The following is a 22,871-nucleotide window of genomic DNA, read 5'->3' on the forward strand; positions in this document are numbered from 1 at the left end:
GACTCTCCAGGGCCCTAGAGATCACCTCCCAGTATCCAAGGGCAAAGGTCAGAACTCTCATTGGGAAAGGCTGATTCTTTACTACATATACCCCCTCTAAATGCAGGGCCCGTGTTTACAGGCTCCGAACAATTGGAACACTAATAGAAACTCCTACCCAGAAACAGCCAGTTTTCCCCCACGGTACACTTTGTGTTGACTGTAAGAACAATTAGGTTATTCCTTAGTTTTCTCTTATTTTCTCCAGACCTGGAACATCTCTAAAAAAGAGAACAGAATCCAGGGAGAATTCTCTCACCTAATTTCACGCTTTCCCTTAGGAGAATTCTTTTCCCAGGGCGTCTCCCCTTGTGATTTGGAATAGTGTAGAAAAGGGGATCGGCTGAAAAGCCAAAAGCCTTTTCACTTCAGAGTAGGATCCAGAGATAGCTCTTTAGTCAGCCTAGGATACAACATTACAGGGTCAGTGTCTGTCATCATTAGATTAGAAAACAGCAGGAGAGCTAAGAACAGTCACATCCATGTTGCTCAGTACGTCTGTCTGCTGAAAAGGGTTATTCTGGGCAAAGTGGACGGCAGTGTAGAGAGAGCAAACCTGCGTGTTACCCTGATTACTGAGGCTGGTCTCTGTCTGGACTCAGTAGAACATTCTCCCTGGTAATAAGGAGACTATACATAACAAGGAAATAAGGAAGCTTTTCCCTACTTTCTCACCGAGTCCGGAGCATCTCTGATATCCGTGACAGCATGGATTCCACTTCTACCTGGGGCGATGATTTGTGTCCTTCAAACAGGCTACCAATAAGCAGTACCTCTAGAGGGAAGCACTTTGTGGGGTGTCAGAATACTGAGGACTGACCTTGACAATGACATTCTTCTAGGTGGATAAGTTTAGGCTAATCATTTCACCTCTCTTGGCTTAAGTGTTCTGTAGGATACATAACATGAATTAGATCTACCTCTGACTCTAAATTGACCCAATTTACCAAAGCTACAAAAATTTCTTTTTATCACAAAGTGGTCTTCCTTAATTATCAGCCTAGGCAATCAAATTGTTTCTATCAATTTATATATGTTTGATATATATAAATTATACTAATATACTAATATATCATAAATTTATATATATAGAATATATATATACACACACACACAAAGTTGCCAGAAAACAGAGGCACTTCAAATCTCTACCTGCTTCACCTTAAATGGGTATATCAGGCCTGTGTTTCAATCAGATACATTAAACAACTTTTTAGACCAGTGATTCTCAAAGATTGGCCCCAGGACCAGTGTCTTCAGCACTGGCTGAGAACTCGTGAGAAACACAAATTCTCAGACCTCATTCTAGACCTATTAAATCAGGAGTTCTGGGGGTACCCCTGCAGTTAACTGTGATGCATGCCCAATTCTGGACCTTCTACCTTAGATAGTATTATAAAAATATAAACTGTAATATAATTTCCAAGAAAAATCCCAATAATCAAAGTGAACAGTATTTGCTGGGTATTGTGCACAGTTCTAAGTGTTGTACATATTTTAATGCATTTAACCCTCTACAACAAAGCTATCCGATAAGGACTATTATTATTTCACATTATGGAAAAAAAAAACATTAAAGATGAGTATTGCGGGCAGACCCCTATACATAGAAAAATGCAAATGATCTCCTCAAACATTTTCAATCTATCAACCCAGTATAAAAAAGAAAATCTTAAAAAAAAAATCTTCCCTTGGCCCTTTTGCTCCTCTCAATATCTAAATCCTGCCTTTTCCACTGAATTTTCACCAACCTTTAGCTTTGTATAATTATAAATACATGTTTGTATATTTGTAGATATTATGCACATACTGGTTAATGGTTAGGCATGAAGGCTTTGGATTCAGACTGCCGGGATTTGAAGAGTTCCACCAATTAACCAGCTAACTTACCTGGCACAGGGTACTTAACCACTTTATTTTTTTTTTTAAGATTTTATTTATTTATTTGACAGAGAGAAATCACAAGTAGATGGAGAGGCAGGCAGAGAGAGAGAAAGGGAAGCAGGCTCCCTGCTGAGCAGAGAGCCCAATGGGGGCCTCAATCCCAGGACCCTGAGATCATGACCTGAGCCGAAGGCAGCGGCTTAACCCACTGAGCCACCCAGGCGCCCACTTAACCACTTTAAACCTTGGATTCCCTCAAGTAAAAATAAAGATAATAATATGAAGTCCCCCATAGGAGTCTTGTAAGGGTTAAAATATTGGGTAACATATAATGTGTAACACTCAATAGATGTGAGTTGTTATTAGATCTGGTCTCTTGCCTTTTAATATTACTTAGTTTTCTGTTCATTTCTAAGTCTTTTTAAGTGGAGCCTGCTTTTTACTGGAAAATAAGGAAAAAATTAATTTTAGCCTGTCTTTTTAACCAGGCATACTCCATTCTTAACTAAAACTTCATGGGTGATGCCATAGGGCAAATGAGGTATGCCTCGTTTCCCTGCTACACCTGGATCTTTCGGAGATCCCATTTTACCTAGCACAGAATTAGGTCCATTGATCCTGAACGACTGGATAATGATCCCCTCATTAATTCATTCTCCAGGAATGTACATCCCCTTTAAAACTGAAGGGAGCTGCACTAACACACACTATTATTTAGAAAGCACAATAGGTGATACAAATTGATAAAAAAATATTTTGATAAAATATCTAAAATACTTGAGAAAAAAATCTTTAAATACAGATAGTCAGCGTTCTAATTATAAACTCATTGTGTGACTTGTTATGAAAACATGCGCTTTGTATGTCTGGATTTCCTAGGACATACAAACATTGAATATTCTTTCCCACTGTCTGATCTCATCCCAGTGCCCAAGTTTTCATTTTTTATTCAGGACACGTGATTGCTATCTCCACACAGAGTTCTATTAGGCAGCCTTTTGTTAACTATTTAACTTTTTTCACTTTTAATTCTGTCATTCAAAACTTTTATGGTTTCAGGTGGATCTTTCCTCAACTGATCAGAATAGTGGGGTTCTAACTATAGTGATGATAATCAGTTATAAATGGAACAGTAGTCCACTTTATTGACAGTGAAACACTCTGCAGTAACTCTGCTAGGCAGGTGTCATATTTAGCCCCAGTTTACAGAAGAAGAAACTAAGGTGCAAAGAGCTGAATTAACTTGCCCAAGAGGAGAGAAAAACAGGTCATGGCCTGTTTGTAAAACAGTGTTGAAGAAGTAGGGTTGTGTGTCCAGGAGGTTTCCTTGGTGCTTTCTTTTATTGATAACTCTTACAAGCTTTCTGTTTCGACTTCATTAATGATCATGTGATATCTTTTTATTACATCTTTTAAAAGCTTACTTGACCCAACTCTTAAACAAGTGTTTGTGCAACAAAGATAATCTAGTTGCAACCAAAATTAGCTTTTTAATTATTATTGAAAATCCTGTTTCCGAAATCCAACCGTTTTATGTTAACACCAACTTTGGCAATATTGGAATTAATCAACTGCTTGGTATCATTGCTATCTTTCTTATCTACTCCTCCATCTGGTTTGCCAGGAGCATATAAAAAAATGAAGGCGCGCAAGTGGGCAAAGTGTGATGAGAATGAGTCAGCCAAACTCTATCTTTAACAGAGATGGATAAAATACAATTATGGAACTGCTTTTGACAACATGGAATCTGGTTGCATGGCTAGACTTCTAAATTCTAGAGCAAATCTTCACTGCATTAAATCTTTCAAAGCCCTTTCATTAAGCAGCCTTGTCCCCACACTGTCCTCCAAGTAGGAAATCTATGGAAAGCAATGCATTTGATAGTCATAGAGATAATGGGGAACACGTAACATTTCAATATGGTAGACAGGATCCACTTGAAGAAAGAACAGAGATTTAGAACTTTATCTTTGTTCCTACCCAAGTCTGGTGACACATTTCCTACAGTATTTGTCTCTATTGTAATTACTATACAAACAGAGGGGAGAAGAAAATATCTGGCAAGAAAATGAAAAACTCTTGAGGAAGAGAAAGAGAGCAATTCAAATCAATGAACATTTATTAAGTGCCAGTTATGAGCAAGGAGTTTCACTGCGCTTGACAGTTCAGAGGAAGAGCATTAACATTTGTTCAGTGCACTCCTACGTGGCTGGCCCTGTATGAAATTCTCTCTGCACTTGAACTCATTTTATTCTGGCCACTATTCCAACAGGTAGCTGTTTAGCCCCCTTTCAAGAAAGCACCAAAGTCTCTCAAACCCTAAGTAAATGTGTCAGGCTCTGTAAAGGAGGAAATAGGATTCAAGTTCATATCGCCTGGTTCCAAAGCCTACATTGATTCAGTTCCACACACACATATTGCCTTATTTTTACTCAACAATTTAATGAGGTAGAATAACTCTTTTTTTTTTTCGTGGTAAAGAAATCAGAGAATATGTGATGACATGTGTGGACATCATGCGACCATCGATAGAGCAAGGAATTATGTCCATTTGCCTTTTACTGGGCCCTCACTATGTACTAGACTTGTTACATACTATCTCATGACTCTGGGTAGAAGTGTAATTGCCCACACAGGGCAGATAAAGAAAGCAGCCCTTTGGTTCCATGATAAATAATCCAGGACAGTTTCACTTCCCCCAGCTGTTGACAGGCATAAATACAGAATGATATGTGAAGTTACAAATACCACAAATAATAGAGCTACAAGAAGGAAATGTAGTGCATTCTAAGGAAGAACCAAGAAATGTGGGTCTGGAAAGTGGGCCTTGCCTTGAACCACCTCTTTGTACTTTGCAAATGCCTTTAGACAATAGATGGTAAATCAGCTTGTAGCAGTAACTTGGACCAAACAATGGAAAGAAGTACATCTTCATCCTTAGTGCCTATAAGCAAACAGTAGGTGTGTTCTGATTTCAATCTGTGAGCCCTGAAGGCTTTCCATGACAATTTGTGCAGAGCACAAATGACCAGATGTGTCTACCAGACTGTGATGCCCATCAGTGAAAAGATGCAAATTCTGATCTTTTGAATACTTGGCTTCATGGGAATTTTCCAAAGTAATCGATAACACAGGCCGGGTCAACGTTTGTGTGTCCAGTTATGCTAAGAGAGGAAAGGTAACTGTTTCAAAATGCCTTTAGCAACCCAGTCTGCAGATAGTTATTGGTGTGACTATTGATGAAACAGGTGTTGGGTTCATAAATTTGCATAACAAAATGTTTTTCTTGTGGCAGCAACCCATACAATAATTGGTGCCATCTGTATTTATCTATTGAAGTTTGGTTTCTGATATGAATGCAGAGAATCTTGTGATGTCTAATCTCATAGCACCCAATTTACTGGGAGGGTGATTGACATTAGAGAGACGTTCATCATTTCCAAAGAGAATACAGATTGGAGGAAAACGTTGAAGTGATAATGCACGCTGCTTTCTCTTCACCGATCATTTCCATTTCTGACTACGTAAAACGGAATCAAGGCCACACACCTACAGAACTGCTTCTTCAAGAGCAGTATGTGGGAAAGATCCAGCCAGAATGGAAAACCAAAGGGCCCTGTCAACCTATTTACAACTCCCTTTTGAAAGGCTCTGCTTGCTTGCTTGCTTGCTTGCTTGCTTTGAGAGAGAGAGCGCGCGAGTATGCGCATGCACAGGGAGGGGCAGAGAGAGAGGAAGAGAGAGAAATTTCAGCAGATGCCATGCTGAGCACAGAGCCCAGTAGGGAACTTGATCTCACAACTGTGAGATCACGACCTGAGCCAAAACCAAGAGTCAGATGTTTAACAGACTGAGCCACCGAGGCACCCCTGAAAGGCTTTGCTTTCACTAAAACCTCTGATTGCTAGAACTTTCCTGTTTTCTTACCTCTTAACCATTAAGTAGACATCCGAGTTTGATGCAAACTTCCTATCAGCTCATACTTCTTACCAGCTATGGAGCTGAAGCAATTTGAATTGTAGTTCTTGGATTTGTTTGTTTGTTTGTTTCTTTCTTTCTTTTTTTTTTTAAGATTTTATTATTTATTTGACAGAGAGAGAGAGATCACAAGGAGGCAGAGAGGCAGGCACAGGGAGAGGCGGAAGCAGGTTCCCTCCTGAGAAGAGAGCCCGATGCGGGGCTTGATCCCAGGATCCTGAGATCATGACCTGAGCCAAAGGCAGAGGCTTAACCCACTGAGCCACCCAGGATTTGTTTCTAATGAGGGGAAGGAAAAGGAGTAAAACTGTATGAAAGCTTAGTTTCTTGAAATCTGAAAGATAATAATGCAACATTCTAATAAAGAATATCTTAGAATCATGAAGACAGTCCTTTCCGATGAACATCCTAAAATCTAGGTTGTCTCTAGACATGCAAGCAAATTACAAATCTTAAAATAAATCACTGTTTCAGGTGAATTCTGTATGTATTCTTTCAATATTTTATATTTTTTATACCTACAGGTCCATGAAGACCTTTATCAGTTAAAAGAGAAATTAACAAATTTCCCACTGGAGGAAAAAGGAGAAGCTCTAAACATTCAGAATCTTGAAACCGCCATCAAAAGGACTGAAATGGGACTAAGAGTGAGTAGAGCTTTAGATAGTAAACAAAGTGCTGGAAGGAGACAAAGATTCCTCCAGAAGAAAAGGAATGTTGTTCTCATAGGACCCTGTATAATTCTGTAACAGAGATGGGCTTCAGTTGGTCAGCAGCTTTCTCATTCTGTCCCTTTTATTAAAGTTACGATTATTAACTGATCAGTTTTCATCCTATCACATTCCACAAAGAATTTAAGGTGTTGGGAATATAAGATTCTGCAGTGACAACCCCTAACATGTGGTTTGATAAAAAGCATTAAGAATTTTTAAAATAACCATTAGTCTAACAATATTCCCAACAAAAAAGGATTCAAAGCAATACATTGCAGAGAATTGCTATCAGATCCACCGGGATTCTAAAGAAAAAGAGTTTATTTTCCCTAACTAGCTTACGTATTTTGAGATTAGTCATTTTGTAATATAATCCAGTAGATAAAGCTAAAGAGATGTACCAATTTTGGAAGGGCGAGATAAAGGACACATGGGACTTAATCATTATAGATGGGTTGAAGGGCAGAGGAGAATCCAGTCTTCAGACCAGGATAATATTCACTTATAAAACAAGGATCTAAGGGCACCTGGGTGGCTCAGTCAGTTAAGTGTCGGATTCTCGATTTCAGCTCCAGTGATGATCTCAGGGTCGTGAGTTCGAGCCCCGCACTGGGCTCCATGCTCAGTGGGGAGTCTGCTTGGGATTCTCTCTCTCCCTCTCCCTTCACCCGTCTCCCTCTGGTCACTCACTCTCTCAAATAAATAAATAAATCTTAAAAAAAAAAAAAAAGAAAGAAAGAAACAAGGATCTATAGCACATGTATCCAAATAAGGACCATCTCCATCTTTGAGACCTTGCACTGTCACTGTCTCTGCTCTGGCCTGAGACTTCCACTCTCCCACATTGTGAGCTTCATAGCCCAGCTCCTCAGGCTGTGAGAGATGTGGTGTGTTTTGTTGCCTCATCGAACTGGCACACCATTGTCCTATATAACTTGACGGTGAGAGGGCTGCACTCAGCTGGAGTCTTTGGGTTGGCCATTTTGAATAATCTGTTACCTAAGGGCCAGATTCTCGCCCCAGATGCTTCCTTGAAATCCCTATTACTCCATATCTGTCCTGCCTAGTAAGCTTACCTGGCTAAGTGATTTACTGATGGTTGCGCATCGTTTAATTTGTGAAGAGTGCTACAGGTCAGTCAAGCTCTGAGTCTCAATTGTTTATTATGTTTTTTGGGATAAAGTCATTTAGCCTCGAGATGCCCAATGATACCTTAGGCACACAATAAACGCATAGCATCTTGTGTCTTTTAACTTAATTACACAATTCAAAGCATTACCCTAATGAAATAAAGTAAATTAGCTGAGTATCTTAAGTCCACTATAATGGCCTAAACTTTAACTTTCCTATAACAGATTCACATCGAGAAGTATTTAAATGTCGTAAACCATCATGTGTTAACAACGCCTGTTGATGGTGATAATTTATATTCTCCTCACGCTTCCAAGTGGTAAGTAAAATAGCCATTTTGGAGTCCTAAATAAGTACAATAAAAAAAATTAACTTTTCCCACTCAGGTCAGGTGGCGGTAAAGACAGAATCTTCTTGGCTTTGTTCATATCTATGCTACAAATTTCAGCAGTTTTGTATAAGAAGTTATTGGCAGAATTTGAACTTGGATGATGTTTATTCCGGGTTACTCTTCTTGCCTTCTAATACTTGACACCGTATCAATTACTTCAGGGTCCTAGTTTTGGTGTTACAATTTTTTTTAGTAAAAGGTATCCAAAATTCAACACCTAAAGGAAATATTTTTAAATTATTTTTATTAATATATAATGTATTACTTGTCCCAGAGGTACAGGTCTGCGAATCATCAGACTTACACACTTCACAGCACTCACCATAGCACATACCTTCCCCATTGTCCATCACCCAGCCACCCCATCTCCCTCTCCCCCCAGCAACCCACAGTTTGTTTTGTGAGATTAAGAGTCTCTTATGGTTTGTCTCTCTCCCAATCCCATCTTGTTTCATTTTTTTCCTTCTCTACCCACTACCAACCCCCGCCCTGCTTCTCAAGTTTTCCTCATATCAGAGAGATCATATGATAATTGTCATAAAGGAAATATTTTAATGCAAACCCATTTTATGCTATTAAGATCATATGGTACTTTCTTTACACTTTTTAACATGTTTTATGTGCTTTATTATAAAGATGATTTGGGTATCCAGAGTAAACAAACCAAAAATAATAAAACTTGCTTGAAATATTCATAATGTAATACATCCTAAGAGATGGGGGCGCCTGGGTGGCTCAGTGGGTTAAGCCGCTGCCTTCGGCTCAGGTCATGATCCCAGGGTCCTGGGATCGAGTCCCGCGTCGGGCTCTCTGCTCAGCGGGGAGCCTGCGTCCCTCTCTCTCTGCCTGCCTCTCCATCTACTTGTGATTTCTCTCTGTCAAATAAATAAATGAATAAAATCTTTAAAAAAAATCTTAAAAAAAATACATCCTAAGAGATGATTTATTAAAATTAGGCTTGAGTTAGAGAGAAATTGCCTTGCCTTGCTTTGGAACCTCTTACAAGTTGACCTCCTGAATTTGAGTATATGTAGTGTAAGGTTGTGCTAGGCTTAAAAACCGTATAGCCCTATTTGCATTGTAAATATATACTAAGCATAAGTGAGTAGTATCAGATTGCGAGGTCATTACAGAAATAGTACACAAGGAAACATGGAAATCTATAGACCTAACCAAGTTCCAACATTCAGTAGTGGAGAGCAGAGCCATGAGGACATCTGTCCCTCTTTCCCCCACATAAAGGAGTGCCTCAGGCATCCATCATCCCCTATAGAGGCAAACTTTCCCTCATCTGTCTAGTTTTTCATCATTTATATCTTTAATTTTTTAATCTGGGAATTAAAAAATGATCTGGAGGGACACCTGGGTAGCTCAGTCATTAAGCGTCTGCCTTTGGCTCAGTTCATGATCCCAGGGTCCTGGGATCGAGCCCCACATCGAGCTCCCTCTTCAGCAGGAAGTCTGCTTCTCCCTCTGCATCTGTCTGCCATTCCCCCTGCTTGTGCTCGCTTGCTCTCTCTCTCTGATAAATAAAAGCTTTAAAAGAAAGAAAAAGAACTGAAAATCGGTTAATATTCATAATCTTTTAAAACAAGGAATCTGTAAGGAAAATAATGGAAGGGATTCTTGGTGAAGAAAATATTGGAGGTCAGTTTCCCAACTTATGTTGATTGGCTCTTAGTTTGAAATCAAGGGAACCCGACAGGCAAGGTGTGAGGCCTTTGTAGATGGCAGTCGACAATCTGGGGTGGGCTATGGCCAAAGACTGAACATACAAGCAGCATCAAGCAGGAAAGCCTCAGAATTGAGAGGTCTGGGAAAGCAAACCAGAGAAGAGATGGCTGACGGTCGTGAACTCTGATGAAGTTCTGTCCTGTCTCTGGCTTTCTCTTTGTTCTTCCATCCTGACAAAGAACAGAGAGTCTGGGCTGCCCAAGTTATGATAGCTGAAAAGAGAGAACTATGTAGCAATTACAGCCACAGAGAACAAAGCAGAAAGGTTCCGGCAAAGGCCTTTCTTCTACACTTCTTCTCCCTTGCCAAGGACTGTCCTTGCCCCTTATAGGGTCTGGAAGAGTGAAAGAAGACTTCACCATTAATTGGGCTATGGAGCTGGCTCCCAGAAGTAGTCCTTGGATCCTTTCCCTCCTATGCAAGACAATAGTATGATCGCGGGTCCTCCCGGCAGGAAGATGGGAGCCTGGCACATTTGTAAAGCCTGACAAGGAGTATTTCTGTCCTGGCTGTGGGTGTGTGCTGCTGAAGTAGCCCAAGCAACTTGGAAATGAAATGAAATGATAGGAGCCAGGTCGAAAACTGGAGAAAAATCCAAACTAGGTCTTTAAAGTGAGCAGGCAAGTCCTGGGAGTCTGAGTGGGAGTCACAGGGAGTAGCTCAGGGAGGAAGAGAAGCAGCAGCAGGAGACGGAAATGGAAAACAGCAGAGCCAGGAGATCAGGGATTGTTGTCTGTGACCAGAGTTTTCCCGGGTCGTTAGTCCCACCGGACTCTGAACTTGCAGGGGTTCCCAAGAGACTATCATGAATAGACTTGGCATCAGAGTCTATGTTCTGGTGGGAGTTTTCTATGCAAAACTGTTTGCAGAACCCAGAATTCCTTCAGGTTCTTATGCCTGAGGGCAGTGGTACTGGCCAATTCATTGTATTTTTCTTCTGAGGTTCCATGACTAAAGTTCTCCGAATACCCAAGTAAGAAGGTGGCTTTTCATTATTGATGCCCAGACACTCACTGAGGAACAGGTTGCTTATCACAACACTGCTCAGGAGGCCGGAGGAGGAGACTTAGCTTATCAGAGTCTTGAGCTGGAACAAGCGGGACCTGGCCTTTTATCCCACATGGCCACTTGTTTAAAAAATGGAGCATGCGTCCATCACATGTATTTACTTACAAATTTTATACTTATCCTAGGGAGTGAATACATTATAAAGTATACCAACAAAAGACCATTTAAATAATGAGACAAGATGAAACAGTTCAAAATATTTTACTTTATTAACAGCACAAAATTTTCTTTTGCTAAAAAAGGTTATTTATTATAATGTTCTGGTTCCTTTATCTTGTCAGTCGTGATGGCTGTATATTGGCTGTAGCTCATGGCCTGAAACAGACTCTGCACTTGTGGGGCTTCAGCATGGATGTTGGTTGAACGGGAGTCTGGAGTTCAGTCAGTCTTCTGGATAATTTTTAAGTTGGTGGTTGGGGGTGGAGATTTGGCAGACGTTTCATGAGTTTAATTTGTTTATCATCATTTTTGCTTTCTAGTAGGCTGAAGAAAAGCTCAGGCTATGAGTAAGTGTCTCTTCTGGTATTTTCTTATTTTTCACTGATGTCCGTTTTCATTGACTTCAAAATACAGTCTGTTTTAAAAATTTTGCAGGAACCTGTCCATTTTCTCAGGCTCGATTGAAAATTAATTAATAGAATCCATACACACACTCCACAAGTAAACTCCAGAACATTCTAACGCTGTAAAAACACATCACACAGACCCCCGCTGTTTGTGCCTTTGTTGGAGTCTCCACTCCCAGGAGTCCTCCAGAACCGCAGGGGACATAACCACATGAGGGATCCAGGAACAAGCTGAATATTATATAGTAGCACCAAGTAATTTCTTATTTCTATTTCTTATTTTACATATTTCTTATCTGGTGTAAACAGAAGTTCTTATACTCTCCCTATATAACCAATGGCATTCTCTTACGGATCGCTGAGATGTGGGCATCCTATTTGAGGGACCACAGGTCTAGAACAATGGTTCTTAAACTTTGGTTTCCAAAGTTCCTTTTTTGCTGGCTCCCAGATGGTCCTGGAATTGGTATTTTAATGAAGACTCCTGGTTATTTCTAATGCAGATAATTTGCGCTTGGAATCCCCAGGACAAGCATAACTCCCTGGAATCAGTATTCTTTTGGCCACGTAGAGGGTCTCCCTCTATATGATCAAAAGCCTGTTCCTGGAAATTCAGCTACCCCATTGCTGTGAAGGGTTGGAGTAAACCTTCTGCACTAGGAATGAGCCAGAAGTGGGACCTGGCCCACAGGCCGGTGGGACTGCCATTGTCTGCTTAAACTGTGAGTGTGCTGTAGGGTGTGTCAGAGGCCCAGGAGTCCAGAGTAGCAGCTCCATCTGAGAGGGGTGCCGTAATAGGGACTGCAGATCCCTGTTGCTCCTTTGACATCAAGCACAGTTGCTATGAGTGATGGAGAATCAACACTGTTCAGACACCTGGGGCTTCATCCCATCCATGGAAACCCAGGAAATCACGAGAATTCATTCCAAAGGACGACCGTCCCTGGGTATACCTTAAAACATAATTTAGAACCGACCAGATACAATCACCATCATCTTCATTTTCATCGTTATTGTGATTTTCATCATTGTCGCCAATAGCTTCCTAACACTTAACAGTTTGCAAAGGACTTCGTGCTACCCTATGAGGCACAAGTTTTTTATCCTTTCCTTTTGAAGATGTGCATACTAAGGATCCCAGCAAGCCCAGGTCATCCTGGTTGTTGGTGGTGAGGCCCAGACTCAAGGCCAGTGGCCCTGTCTGCGATCAAGCGGTCTCCCACGCCATGGCTGCCTCGTTTTCACAGAAGATGATTTTCTTTCCAGCAAGAAGGGAAAACCTGGTTATTTTGTCCAGTAGAAATAAAAACCAGGAAGGACACAAAGTGGGTAACCATGGATGCCAGCAGATGCAAGATTTCCCCAGCCGGTGTGCAGAAGAAAGGACGAGGACATTCTCAAGAGTGGCCTATTTGCTCCAAAGAGCTCAAAGAGCTTTTGGATTGTTTTCAAAAGAGGTTCCACTACTATCCCACTTTGACGGTGATACTTCCATGTCAAAGTGTGGTTCTTCCTCTCGTGCGGTTGGCTTTCCCAGATTTTTATTGCTCCGGTGATAAGGACTCAACGCTGCTCTTAACGACCACGTTTTGTCAGTGACACTGGGAGGGTGACTACCTTCTATACCCACAAGATCAGAACCCGTGGAAATCTTCATTGTGTATTCTGTTGTGTGAGGGCTTGAGAAGGGAAGCAAGCGCAAAGCAAATAGATCGCAGTGAGCATCAGTGAGAGGGGGAGAAAAGAGGTTTGTACTGCATTGTGAATGGCCATCACAAGGTCCATTTTCCTCAGTTGATGAGACACCCCGGAGCGCATCTGTTGTGGGCAGTCACACCGTGGTACATGAATCCCACCTGGGTAGACTGTGACTACAACCTAGTCACAGGGAGAGAGAGAGCACCGGGAACAAGACAGGAACACTCAGTGGTCTGTGGGAAGGGTAAGGGGGAGCTAACTGTTCTTTCCATTTCTCCGTGGGTTTGAAATTTTTTTAAACAAAAAATAATTAAAAAAAAAAAAAAGCAGCATAAAATGAAAAACAAACTGGGAAAACATGTGCTGCAGATAGGACACAAAAATTGCTAATATTCTTTAAAAAAAAAAAATTAAGAGGGATCCCTGGGTGGCTCAGTGGGTTAAGCCTCTGCCTTCAGCTCAGGTCATGATCTCAGGGTCCTGGGATCAAGCCCTGCTTCGGGCTCTCTGCTCAGCAGGGAGTTTGTCTCCCCTGCCCCTCCCTCCACCTGCTTCTCTGCCTACTTGTGATCTCTGCCTGTCAAATAAACAAATAAAATCTTAAAAAAAAAAAAAAAAAAAAGAAGAGTTCCTGCCAATACAAAAACAACTTACATATCAGAGAGACAGAAATACAGATAAGCAGCAAATGTGTGAAATATATTTACTCTCACAGGGAAGTCAGGGAAATGCAAAGTAAGCAATATATTACTATTGTTTCTTTTTGGATTAGCACAGCCAGATCATTTATACCACCCTCACACTCAGGGCGGATGAGGCGGCAGTGGGATGCGGTTGCTTTGGTTCTGCTACTGAAGGGATCAGTTGCCCTGAAGTCCTTAAAGGCAATTTTTCAAGGGGTGCGAGAAGCTTCTGAAAATTGTCATTTTTAAAATTTAGCAGTTGTACTCCTAGGATATATAGACGCCTGTAGATGAAGTGTGCTGGGAGAAGCACTCACCACTCCTTGATCAGGCCGCCCATCTTCCGGTGGGTCTGTGCCCCCAGGAAAATCTCCAGACAGTTGCCCTCACAAGTTTTTCTTGGTTATCTCACCTCATAGGTGAGACAGGAAGACTGGAAGGGGCTGGAGTTAGATAGTAGCTAATTGCCCTTCTTCAGGTCAGAGGATAATTTTCCTTGAGAGCTGGCCTTTGTTATTTTTTTTTTTAAAAGATCTTATTTATTTATTTGACAGACAGAGATCACAAGTAGGCAGAGAGGCCGGCAGAGAAAGAGAGAGGAGGAAGCAAGCTCCCCACTGAGCAGAGAGCCCAATGTAGGACTCAATCCCAGGACCCTGAGATCACAACATGAGCCGAAGGCAGAGGCTTTAACCCACTGAGCCACCCAGGCAACCCAGGAGCTGGCCTTTAATACAGAGAACAGAACAAAGAACAGAATTCTCTGCGAGTAGTTTGAACCGGTTTCTTCTCCCTCCCCACTGCTAGAGGCAGGAAGGGATTTTCTTCAGGCCTCCTAGCAACAACATGGTGGGGCTCCTAGAGGTAAAACTCAGCAAAGTAGGCCTCCCTCCGCCCCGCCAAGCCTTGGCCCCTCAGGACTTACAATGCTCAAGCTAAGGCACACTGCGCCTCTGGCAATCTGGTAAGTGGAGGCTAACTGTTCTTGCCAATACCAGCGTCAGCGATAGCCATCCTCTCTGGAGCTTTATCCAGGTCTGTGTGTCTGTCTGACTCTGTCTGTCTCTCCAGTTTTCAGGGAAATAGTTTTCCCTGTAACCTTGATTCTCTGATTGATCTAAGAAGAATTGCTTTTCAGTTTGTTCAGCTTTTTTGTTTGTTTGTTTGTTTTTAAATCACTGCCATCCTCCCCATACCTTCCAAGCTCTTTACATGTTGAAGTGAAACCAGGAGCCCACAAACTGCTTTTTCATGATAATTTCACAGATGTGGGCATCACAGTAGAGTCAAGAGATTGAGTCACTGTGGTTGAGCTTAACTGATCTTAATTATGTTGACCATTTTAAAAAACAGGGATTTGCTTTCCGATGAAAAGTTTTAAGACCTACATTTCACACACAGTCATTCTTATAATCTTATTTTGTTTTTGTGCTGCTCGCCCGTGGAGCTGCCCACTGCTTAATAAGGAAGACCTTTAACCAGACTTTGATCCTTAAGTCTTGGCAGTTCTATAAAAATAGCAGAAGTTTAAAGACTACAAGTGCTAAATGCTTAGAGACCAGCATTTTGAACTTCTTTAACATTGGCTAATCTGTGATTTGGCTTTACAAAACAAAACACAGCATGTTGTATTTTTTTCCTCCCAAGAATGTTTTATAGTGTAGTAATCTGGTCAGTTGTGGGTCATAAAACCTCAGCCAGAGATAGACCTTTTTTACATGCAATAGTGGTCATTATCAGATTCAAGTTCTTATGCTTAACAAAACAAGTGCAAGTTTCTAGTGGTAAAAATGCTAAAGTCAGTCTAGTTCACTGTAATTAATAATGGAATATTTCCTGTAAAATCCAAATTAACTAGGAAGCATTGTTTTAAAATTACCAATTTGTATAGTTGTGAAGATAAATTCGATTTTAAATTTTCTTTTTCTTTCTTTTCTTAAACTTAGGTTGCTTCCAACTGTAATTGATCAGAAATCATTTATTTTCCCTCTAGAATCTGAGGGTAGACTTTGGCAACCCCAAAGACAGCACAGTACATTTCCACGTGCCTTTCCAAGAATAAAGGTAGGAACAGAGACATCCATAAAGACAGAAAGGGGATGAGTGATTGGGGAAACTGGGGGGAAGGGCGGTTGGGAAAGGACATCTGAGGCATCTCAAGTGTCTTTTTGGGATGGTGAAATGTTCTGGAATTTGAGAGTGGCGATGATTGCCCAACTCCGTGGCTCTACTGAACACCACTGAATGTACACTTTAGAAGGGTAAATTTAAGGTATGTGAATTATGTCTCAATAAAGCTGTTTTAGGAATAAAAAAAAAACTTTCCAGAGTTAAGGCAGGAAATTTACTTTGTGTTCGAAATGAGAGAACATGCCACTGTTTTTTCAGATATATTCATGACACTGTGAGTGTCTACCACACAAGAGCTTTCTTCAGAAAGCAAAATACACCAAGCTACAGTGCCTTCGCATTTTTAAATTAGCAATAATCACGCTTCAGATAAACCAACGGCTACACTGCTGCCACTGGGCAAAGCTAGAATTTCTGAACAGAGCCCTCCAAGGGAAGTTTCCAGGGGGCAAGGGCTAGAGCTCAAGAGGTTACTGATTGTACCTGCTGGGTGTTCTTGCAATTGGATTCCTGTTCCCACCCCAACTCCCCAGAAGTGGGAACAGCTCATCTCCTGTCAGTGCTTCAGGAACACTAACTAGATCCACCTTCAGAAGGATCCGAGACGGCATGCTATTATTGTTTTCATTTCACTGATGAAGAAGCCAAGGGACAGAAATGTGAGAGAAATTGTCCAGGAGGACGCAGCTAGTCAATGTCAGAGGCAGGACCACGTAACCAGAAACACAGGGATAACCACTGCAGTACCTCTTTTCAGATAATAGATTTGTTGGGGTACAATTAATAGACCATCAAATTCACTCTTTTTAAGTGGACTTGAGTGGATTTTCGTATATTCACCAAGTCGTACAACCATCACACAGTGCCCTTATTTGAACGGTGTTAGCCGTATTTTTCTTCGATCACACCTGACAAGATCTGTAACTACATTTTTTTTTTAAATGTCTGTTCTCCCAGTAGAATAGAAGTTTAATGAGGGTGGGAGCCATGTCAGTCTGTTCACTGCCTTATGTTGCCAGGGGACTCTCGATAAAGGTTTGTTGAATGAAGAAATGAAACCACGATGCCCACTCCCCTGTGCAGTCAGTCAGTCTCGGCTCCACGACCGGGAGGTGGTAGAGCCGAGAGCAGCGCGCTCCTACCTTCCACACTGCCCTTCATACCCTGAGTCTGCTCGGCCACTGTCTATGGAGTGTTTTGGCACTGTCGGTGCCAAACACTGTCGGAGGCACACGGGGACGAATGATGCCAGGTCCCTACTCTCAGAGCTTATGTTCTCACTGGGGGAGACAGATCATCGACAAGAAAATACCAGCTAATAATAAAGGCTCTCCTGAAAATAAAACAGAACGTCATGAGAAAGGGAGCTTAAAGTTCTCACACTTCCTTTCCTATTAAGTCTCTGCTAACTGTGAAATATTTCCCCCCACCCCTCAAGAATCTCGGGAGGGTCACTGGTGTTCCCAAGTGGAAGATTTAGAGCTCTCTGGTTTGTGAGGACAATGAAACAACATATCTGAAATTAGGACTATTTAGAATGTTTAGCTGTTGTTATTATTCCAGAAAAAAATAAAACTATGGCCCAGAAATTTATTTTCCTGAAAGAGTTTTGCATCCTGGCAAATGATCACAACGATAAGAAATCTTATGCGCTAAATATAACCCCAGAGCTCTTTTAAATACTGTGAGCATGGGTGAGCTTCATTTAAAAGGGGTATGGAAGGTTTCCTACCCTGGCTTTACCTCCAGGGCCTAGATCCCTATTGTTGTTTTATTTCTAATATCGGTGACATCTGCTTAAAAATGCATAACCGCTGACACACAAGATAGCCCTAATTTTGCATTGTAAACTCAATGACAAACAGTGCTGTTTTGCCAGCTGTTCCTGCAAGCCTACTACACCAACTTAAAAGCTTGTATTATTAAGTAGCAGTGAAATCCAACTGGGATATTACCACCTTTAATTGCCCACTGCCAACCTGTTCAACTAGGTAAACCCCAGTTTCTTCTTTCAGCTCTCTTTCTCCAAAGTAGATAACGATTTTTGGAATTCCATTTCACACCAAAAACTTACATGACAAACCATTAGGAGTTGCTTGATTATAATTAAAAGCCGTAATTAAGAATTCTCTGGACAGCTACATGCAAAAGAATGAAACTAGAGCGTTTTCTCATACCACACACAAAAGTAAATTCAAATGGATTAATGACCTAAATGTGAGACCTGAAACCATATAACTTCTAGAAGAAACGAGGCAAGTAATCTCTTTGACATCAACCTTAGCAATATTTTCCTAGATATGTCCCCTAGGCAAGGGAAACAAAAGCAGAAATAAGCTATTTGGATTCCACCAGAATAAATACCTTTTGCACAGCAAAGGAAACCATCAACAAAACACTAAGGCAACCTACTGAATGGGAAAAGATATTTGCAAATGGTAAGATGTTAATATCCAAAATATATAAAGAACTTATAAAACTAAATACTAAAAAAATGGGCATTCCATAAAAACATTTGAAATTGGGTAGAGTGCCTGAATAGTCATTTTATTAAAGAAGACATAGAGATGACCAACAACACTGCAGAAATGATCAACATCACTCATCATCAGGGAAATGCAAATCAAAACCACAATGAGATATCACCTTACACCTATCAGAATGGCTAGAATCAAAAAGATAAGAAACAACCAGTGTTGGCGAGGATGTGGAAGAAAGGGAAGCCTGGTGCACTGTTGGTGGGAATGTATATTGGTACAACCACTGTGCAGGGCTCTATGGAGGTTCCTCAAACAATTAAAAATAGAACTACAGGGCGCCTGGGTGGCTCAGTGGGTTAAGCCGCTGCCTTCGGCTCAGGTCATGATCTCAGGTTCCTGGGATCGAGTCCCGCATCGGGCTCTCTGCTCAGCAGGGGGCCTGCTTCCCTTCCTCTCTATCTGACTGCCTCTGTCTACTTGTGTTCTCTGTCTGTCAAATAAATAAATAAAATCTTTAAAAAAAAAAAAATAAAAATAAAAATAGAACTACCATATGATCTAGTAATTCCACTATTGGGTATTTACCTAAAGAAAATGACAACACTCATTCAAAAAGATACATGCCTCCCTATGTTTATTGCAACATTATTTATAATAGCCAAGATATGTAAACAGCCCAAGTGTCCACTGATAGATGAATGGATAAAGAAGAATGGACACACACGCACACGCACACACAGCGGAATATTACTCATTCCTAAACAAGAATGAGATTTTGCCATTTGTGACAACATAGATGGACCTCGAGGGTGTTATGCCAAGTGAAATAAGTCAGACAGAAAGGCAGGTACTGTATAATTTCACTCACATGTGGAATCTAAAAAACCAAACAACTGAACAAATACCAGACTCTTAAATAGAATAAACTGGTGGTTGCCACAGGGGAGGGGGATGGGTGAAACAGATAAGAGGAGATTAAGTAGTATAAACTTGCAGTTATAAAAAGTAAGTAAGTCGGGGTGCCTGGGTTAGGTAAGCACCTGCATTTGGCTCAGGTCATGATCCCAGGGTCCTGGGATGGAGCCCCGCATCAGGCTCTCTGCTCAACGTGGAGTCGCTCATCCCTCTCTCCCCCTGCCCCCTGCTCATGGTTTCTCTCTCCCCACCTCTAATAAAATCTTAAATAAATAAATAAATAAGTCACAGAGATGAAAAGTACAGCGTAGGAAATAAAGTTAGTAATATTGTGGCAAAAGAAGTGTTAATTTTCTTTTATCTTCAAAAAAGCCATATTGTGATAACTTTTTTCACAGTGTATCTTTGTTCTACATCAGCACCCACTCAACCACTCTTTGGGGCTCCTTGGACTAGAGGCACATCTCTACCTGTAACAGATAAGAAATGATTGGAAATAAAAACAACGAAGGAGGAAGTGGAGGGAGGAAGAGAAGGAGAAAAGATTTATAGGCCAAGAGAGTACTTGATTTTCTTGTTATATCTGGCAAGCTAATTCCTATACTGTTTAGAGCAAAGGGCCTACTTATAAACATGGAAGAGCTGGTATGTCTGTGGAGCAAGGAAGATGAACCCATCCCATTGCTTGAGAACTATTCCCTTTATTAATCCCGTAAAACGGCTGCCTTAGCAGTCAAACAAACTTAAAAAAAAAAAAAATACTGTAATCTAATACAATGCAGCCATGTGTCTAAGATGGGAAGGCTCTGATTTGTGAATTTGGATCGAATTGAGAAAGTGATTTTTAAACTTTGATCAAAATGAAAGTTTTGAGGACTTTGGACATTATGAGGAATCTTATGGTGAGAGATGAAAGCAGGAAAAAGAGCAGGTAAGGGCTGCTTCCCAGACTATTGCTGTGAGTCTTGCCTTACTGAGTGGTGGGTGGCAGGTTTTGCCCAGGAGACGGTAGAGCAGAGCAGGCAAATGAGAGTGCCACAATAAGTGAACCATTGTGAGTTCTTTTCTTCTCCCAAGAGCAGTGACTTTTAAAAAAATATTGCCTGTGGCTTTTTATTGAAGTGTTTTAAAATACAGACTTAATGACATTTCACCCCTCAATGCTTTAACATGCATCTTTAAAAATGTGCACATTTCAGGGGCACCTGGGTGGCTCAGTGGGTTAAAGCCTCTGCCTTCCGCTCAGGTCATGATCCCAGGGTTCTGAGATGGAGCCCCACATCGGGCTCTCTGCTCAGCAGGGAGCCTGCTTCCCTTCCTCTCTCTGCCTGCCCCCTGCCTCTCTGCCTACTTGTGATCTCTGTCTGTCAAATAAATACATAAATAATCTTTTTTAAAAAAATGTGCACATTCCGTCTTGCCCACAATAACATTATCATACCTAAAAAAAAAAAAGAACAATAATTGGTGAATATAACAAATACTCTGATCATATTCAAATTTCCCCAATTGATCCTCAGATGAGTTTTACTGATCCTTTATCCAAACCTGGATCTGCTTATATTCATTGCATTCGATTATTTTATTTCTTTTTTTTTTAATTTCTTTTCAGCATAACAGTATTCATTGTTTTTGCACCACACTCAGTGCTCCATGCAATCCGTGCCCTCTCTAATACCCACCACCTGGTTCCCCCAACGTCCCCCCCGCCCCCCGATTATTTTATTTCTTAAGGCTCTAATAATCCAAAGCAGGAAGACTCAGTTCAATTCATTTCTATAATTGGTGTCCAGCCTAAAGCAGGCTCTGAAGAGAGGACAACGTCATGGTTAGACATATGAATTCACAGCCTGGCTCCACCATGTCCTATCTGTTCCTTGGCGAGTCACTTAACCTCTGTCTGTGCCTCAGTTCCTCATCTGCAAAATGGGCATAAGGATAGCCCCTACCCCAGAGAGCTGCTGTAAGGATAAATGAATTAACATATGTAAATGTTTATAACAGTGCCCCATATGTGCCCTAATGTTAATTCTTATTATTTGCTGATGAATACTTGTCAACCTTAATTATGTACTCACTGTGTGCTAGACATTTTAGGCATCAGCCAAATCTTTGCTCTCACGGAATTTACATTCTAGTTGGGGTCAGGCAGTCATTTGGGAAAAAAAGGAAAAAAAAAAAAAAAAGATTTGCAAAGTAAATATATATGGGGAGTTTATCTCGCCATCCTCCCCCTCCTGGTTCTCTGCACTCACCTGTCCCACTGCAGTTCCTTCTGTGTTCTGTGACTTTAAGAGAAGAGGGGGGGGGGGTTCGGATTTTATTTGTTTGTTTGTTTGTTTTCTCCTTAGCAGTAGGACTTGATATTTTCAATTTTGGAAGAACTAAAAGATAAATAAACTATGGTTTAAAAAAAAAATGGGAAGGAACCTAGGGGTGTTGGATGGTCTCCCTCATAAGGTGACACTTGAGCAGAAATCTGAGGGTATGTCTTTGGCTATTTGGAGGAAGAGCATTTCAGGTAGAGGGAACACAAAACGTAAAGACCCTATCTTAGAAATACAAGTGATGTGGAAATGTTGGGGTTTGGAGCCAATGGTCAAGAGAGAATTCTCGAGACGTCTTCGGGGCAAAGAGGTGGTTTTATTAAAGCTAGGGATAGCACTGTGGGCAGAAAGAGCTGTGCTGGGATTGTGAGGGGTGGCCCATTATATATGTTCAAGTTGGGAGGGGGTTAGGGGTAGCATAAGTCTTAAAGGAATTTTGGAAGCAAGGTTTCCAGGAACTTGAGGGCTAGTTGTTGTTAGGAAAAGGTCATTTATTACTGTCTAGTAAAACCTTAGTCATGACCCTTCAGATGTATATCAGTGGACCATATGCTTGGAAGATGATTACTAACATGGATCTTGGGGGGTAGAGATAAAGGAAGTTTCCAAAGGAAAGTTTACATGTTAAAGGAGGTTTGGGATCCTGGAGGTCAGGCTAATGTTTGCCCTTAGCAAAGTGTCCTAGAGGAAGGTCACTCTTTCTGTCTCAAGGACTTGTCAATGGGTTGTAGGTAGTAAGAAATTTTAATTTTTCTGGAGGGCACTATGCAGGGGAAGGGAAGTAGGAAAAGTGTGAAGAGGCCCGATGTTGTAGACCATTGTGAGGACTTCCGAATGCTCTCTGAGTAAGGTGGGAAGCCACTGGGGTCTTTTCCTGCTCTGAGGTAGAAGAGGAAGGGCAGCAGCACGGGCACCATTTAGGAGCCTGTGTGGGCCATGTCGATGAGATCCTAGCTCATCCTCACAATGCCTGGGGGGAAGGAATTATCATCCCTGGTTTCATAGATAAGGAAATAGAAGGTGGGAGATGATTCTAATTTAAAACAAAGTGACAGCAGAACTGGGGTTCAAACACAGGTGTGTTTGACCTCAAAGTTCTGGCTTTCCTTACCATTATTAAAAAAAATAACAAAA

The 22,871-nt window shown here is 41.2% G+C and overlaps 1 protein-coding gene across 5 annotated transcripts in view; it reads left to right on the forward strand.

Annotated features, from left to right (window-relative positions):
• The window catches only part of IQCH (IQ motif containing H), a 193,532-nt gene that overhangs the window by 2,062 nt on the left and 168,599 nt on the right, over positions 1 to 22,871 (forward strand). For all 5 annotated transcript variants that reach the window (XM_059180893.1, XM_059180894.1, XM_059180895.1 and 2 more), the window contains exons 2-4: positions 6,426 to 6,548; positions 7,970 to 8,064; positions 15,832 to 15,949. In XM_059180893.1, coding sequence (XP_059036876.1) covers positions 6,426 to 6,548; positions 7,970 to 8,064; positions 15,832 to 15,949 — 336 coding nt within the window. The remainder of the gene's footprint in view (positions 1 to 6,425; positions 6,549 to 7,969; positions 8,065 to 15,831; positions 15,950 to 22,871) is intronic.

The sequence above is a fragment of the Mustela lutreola genome, chromosome 7 (assembly GCF_030435805.1).
Source record: "Mustela lutreola isolate mMusLut2 chromosome 7, mMusLut2.pri, whole genome shotgun sequence".
Taxonomy (NCBI): Eukaryota; Metazoa; Chordata; class Mammalia; order Carnivora; family Mustelidae; genus Mustela; species Mustela lutreola.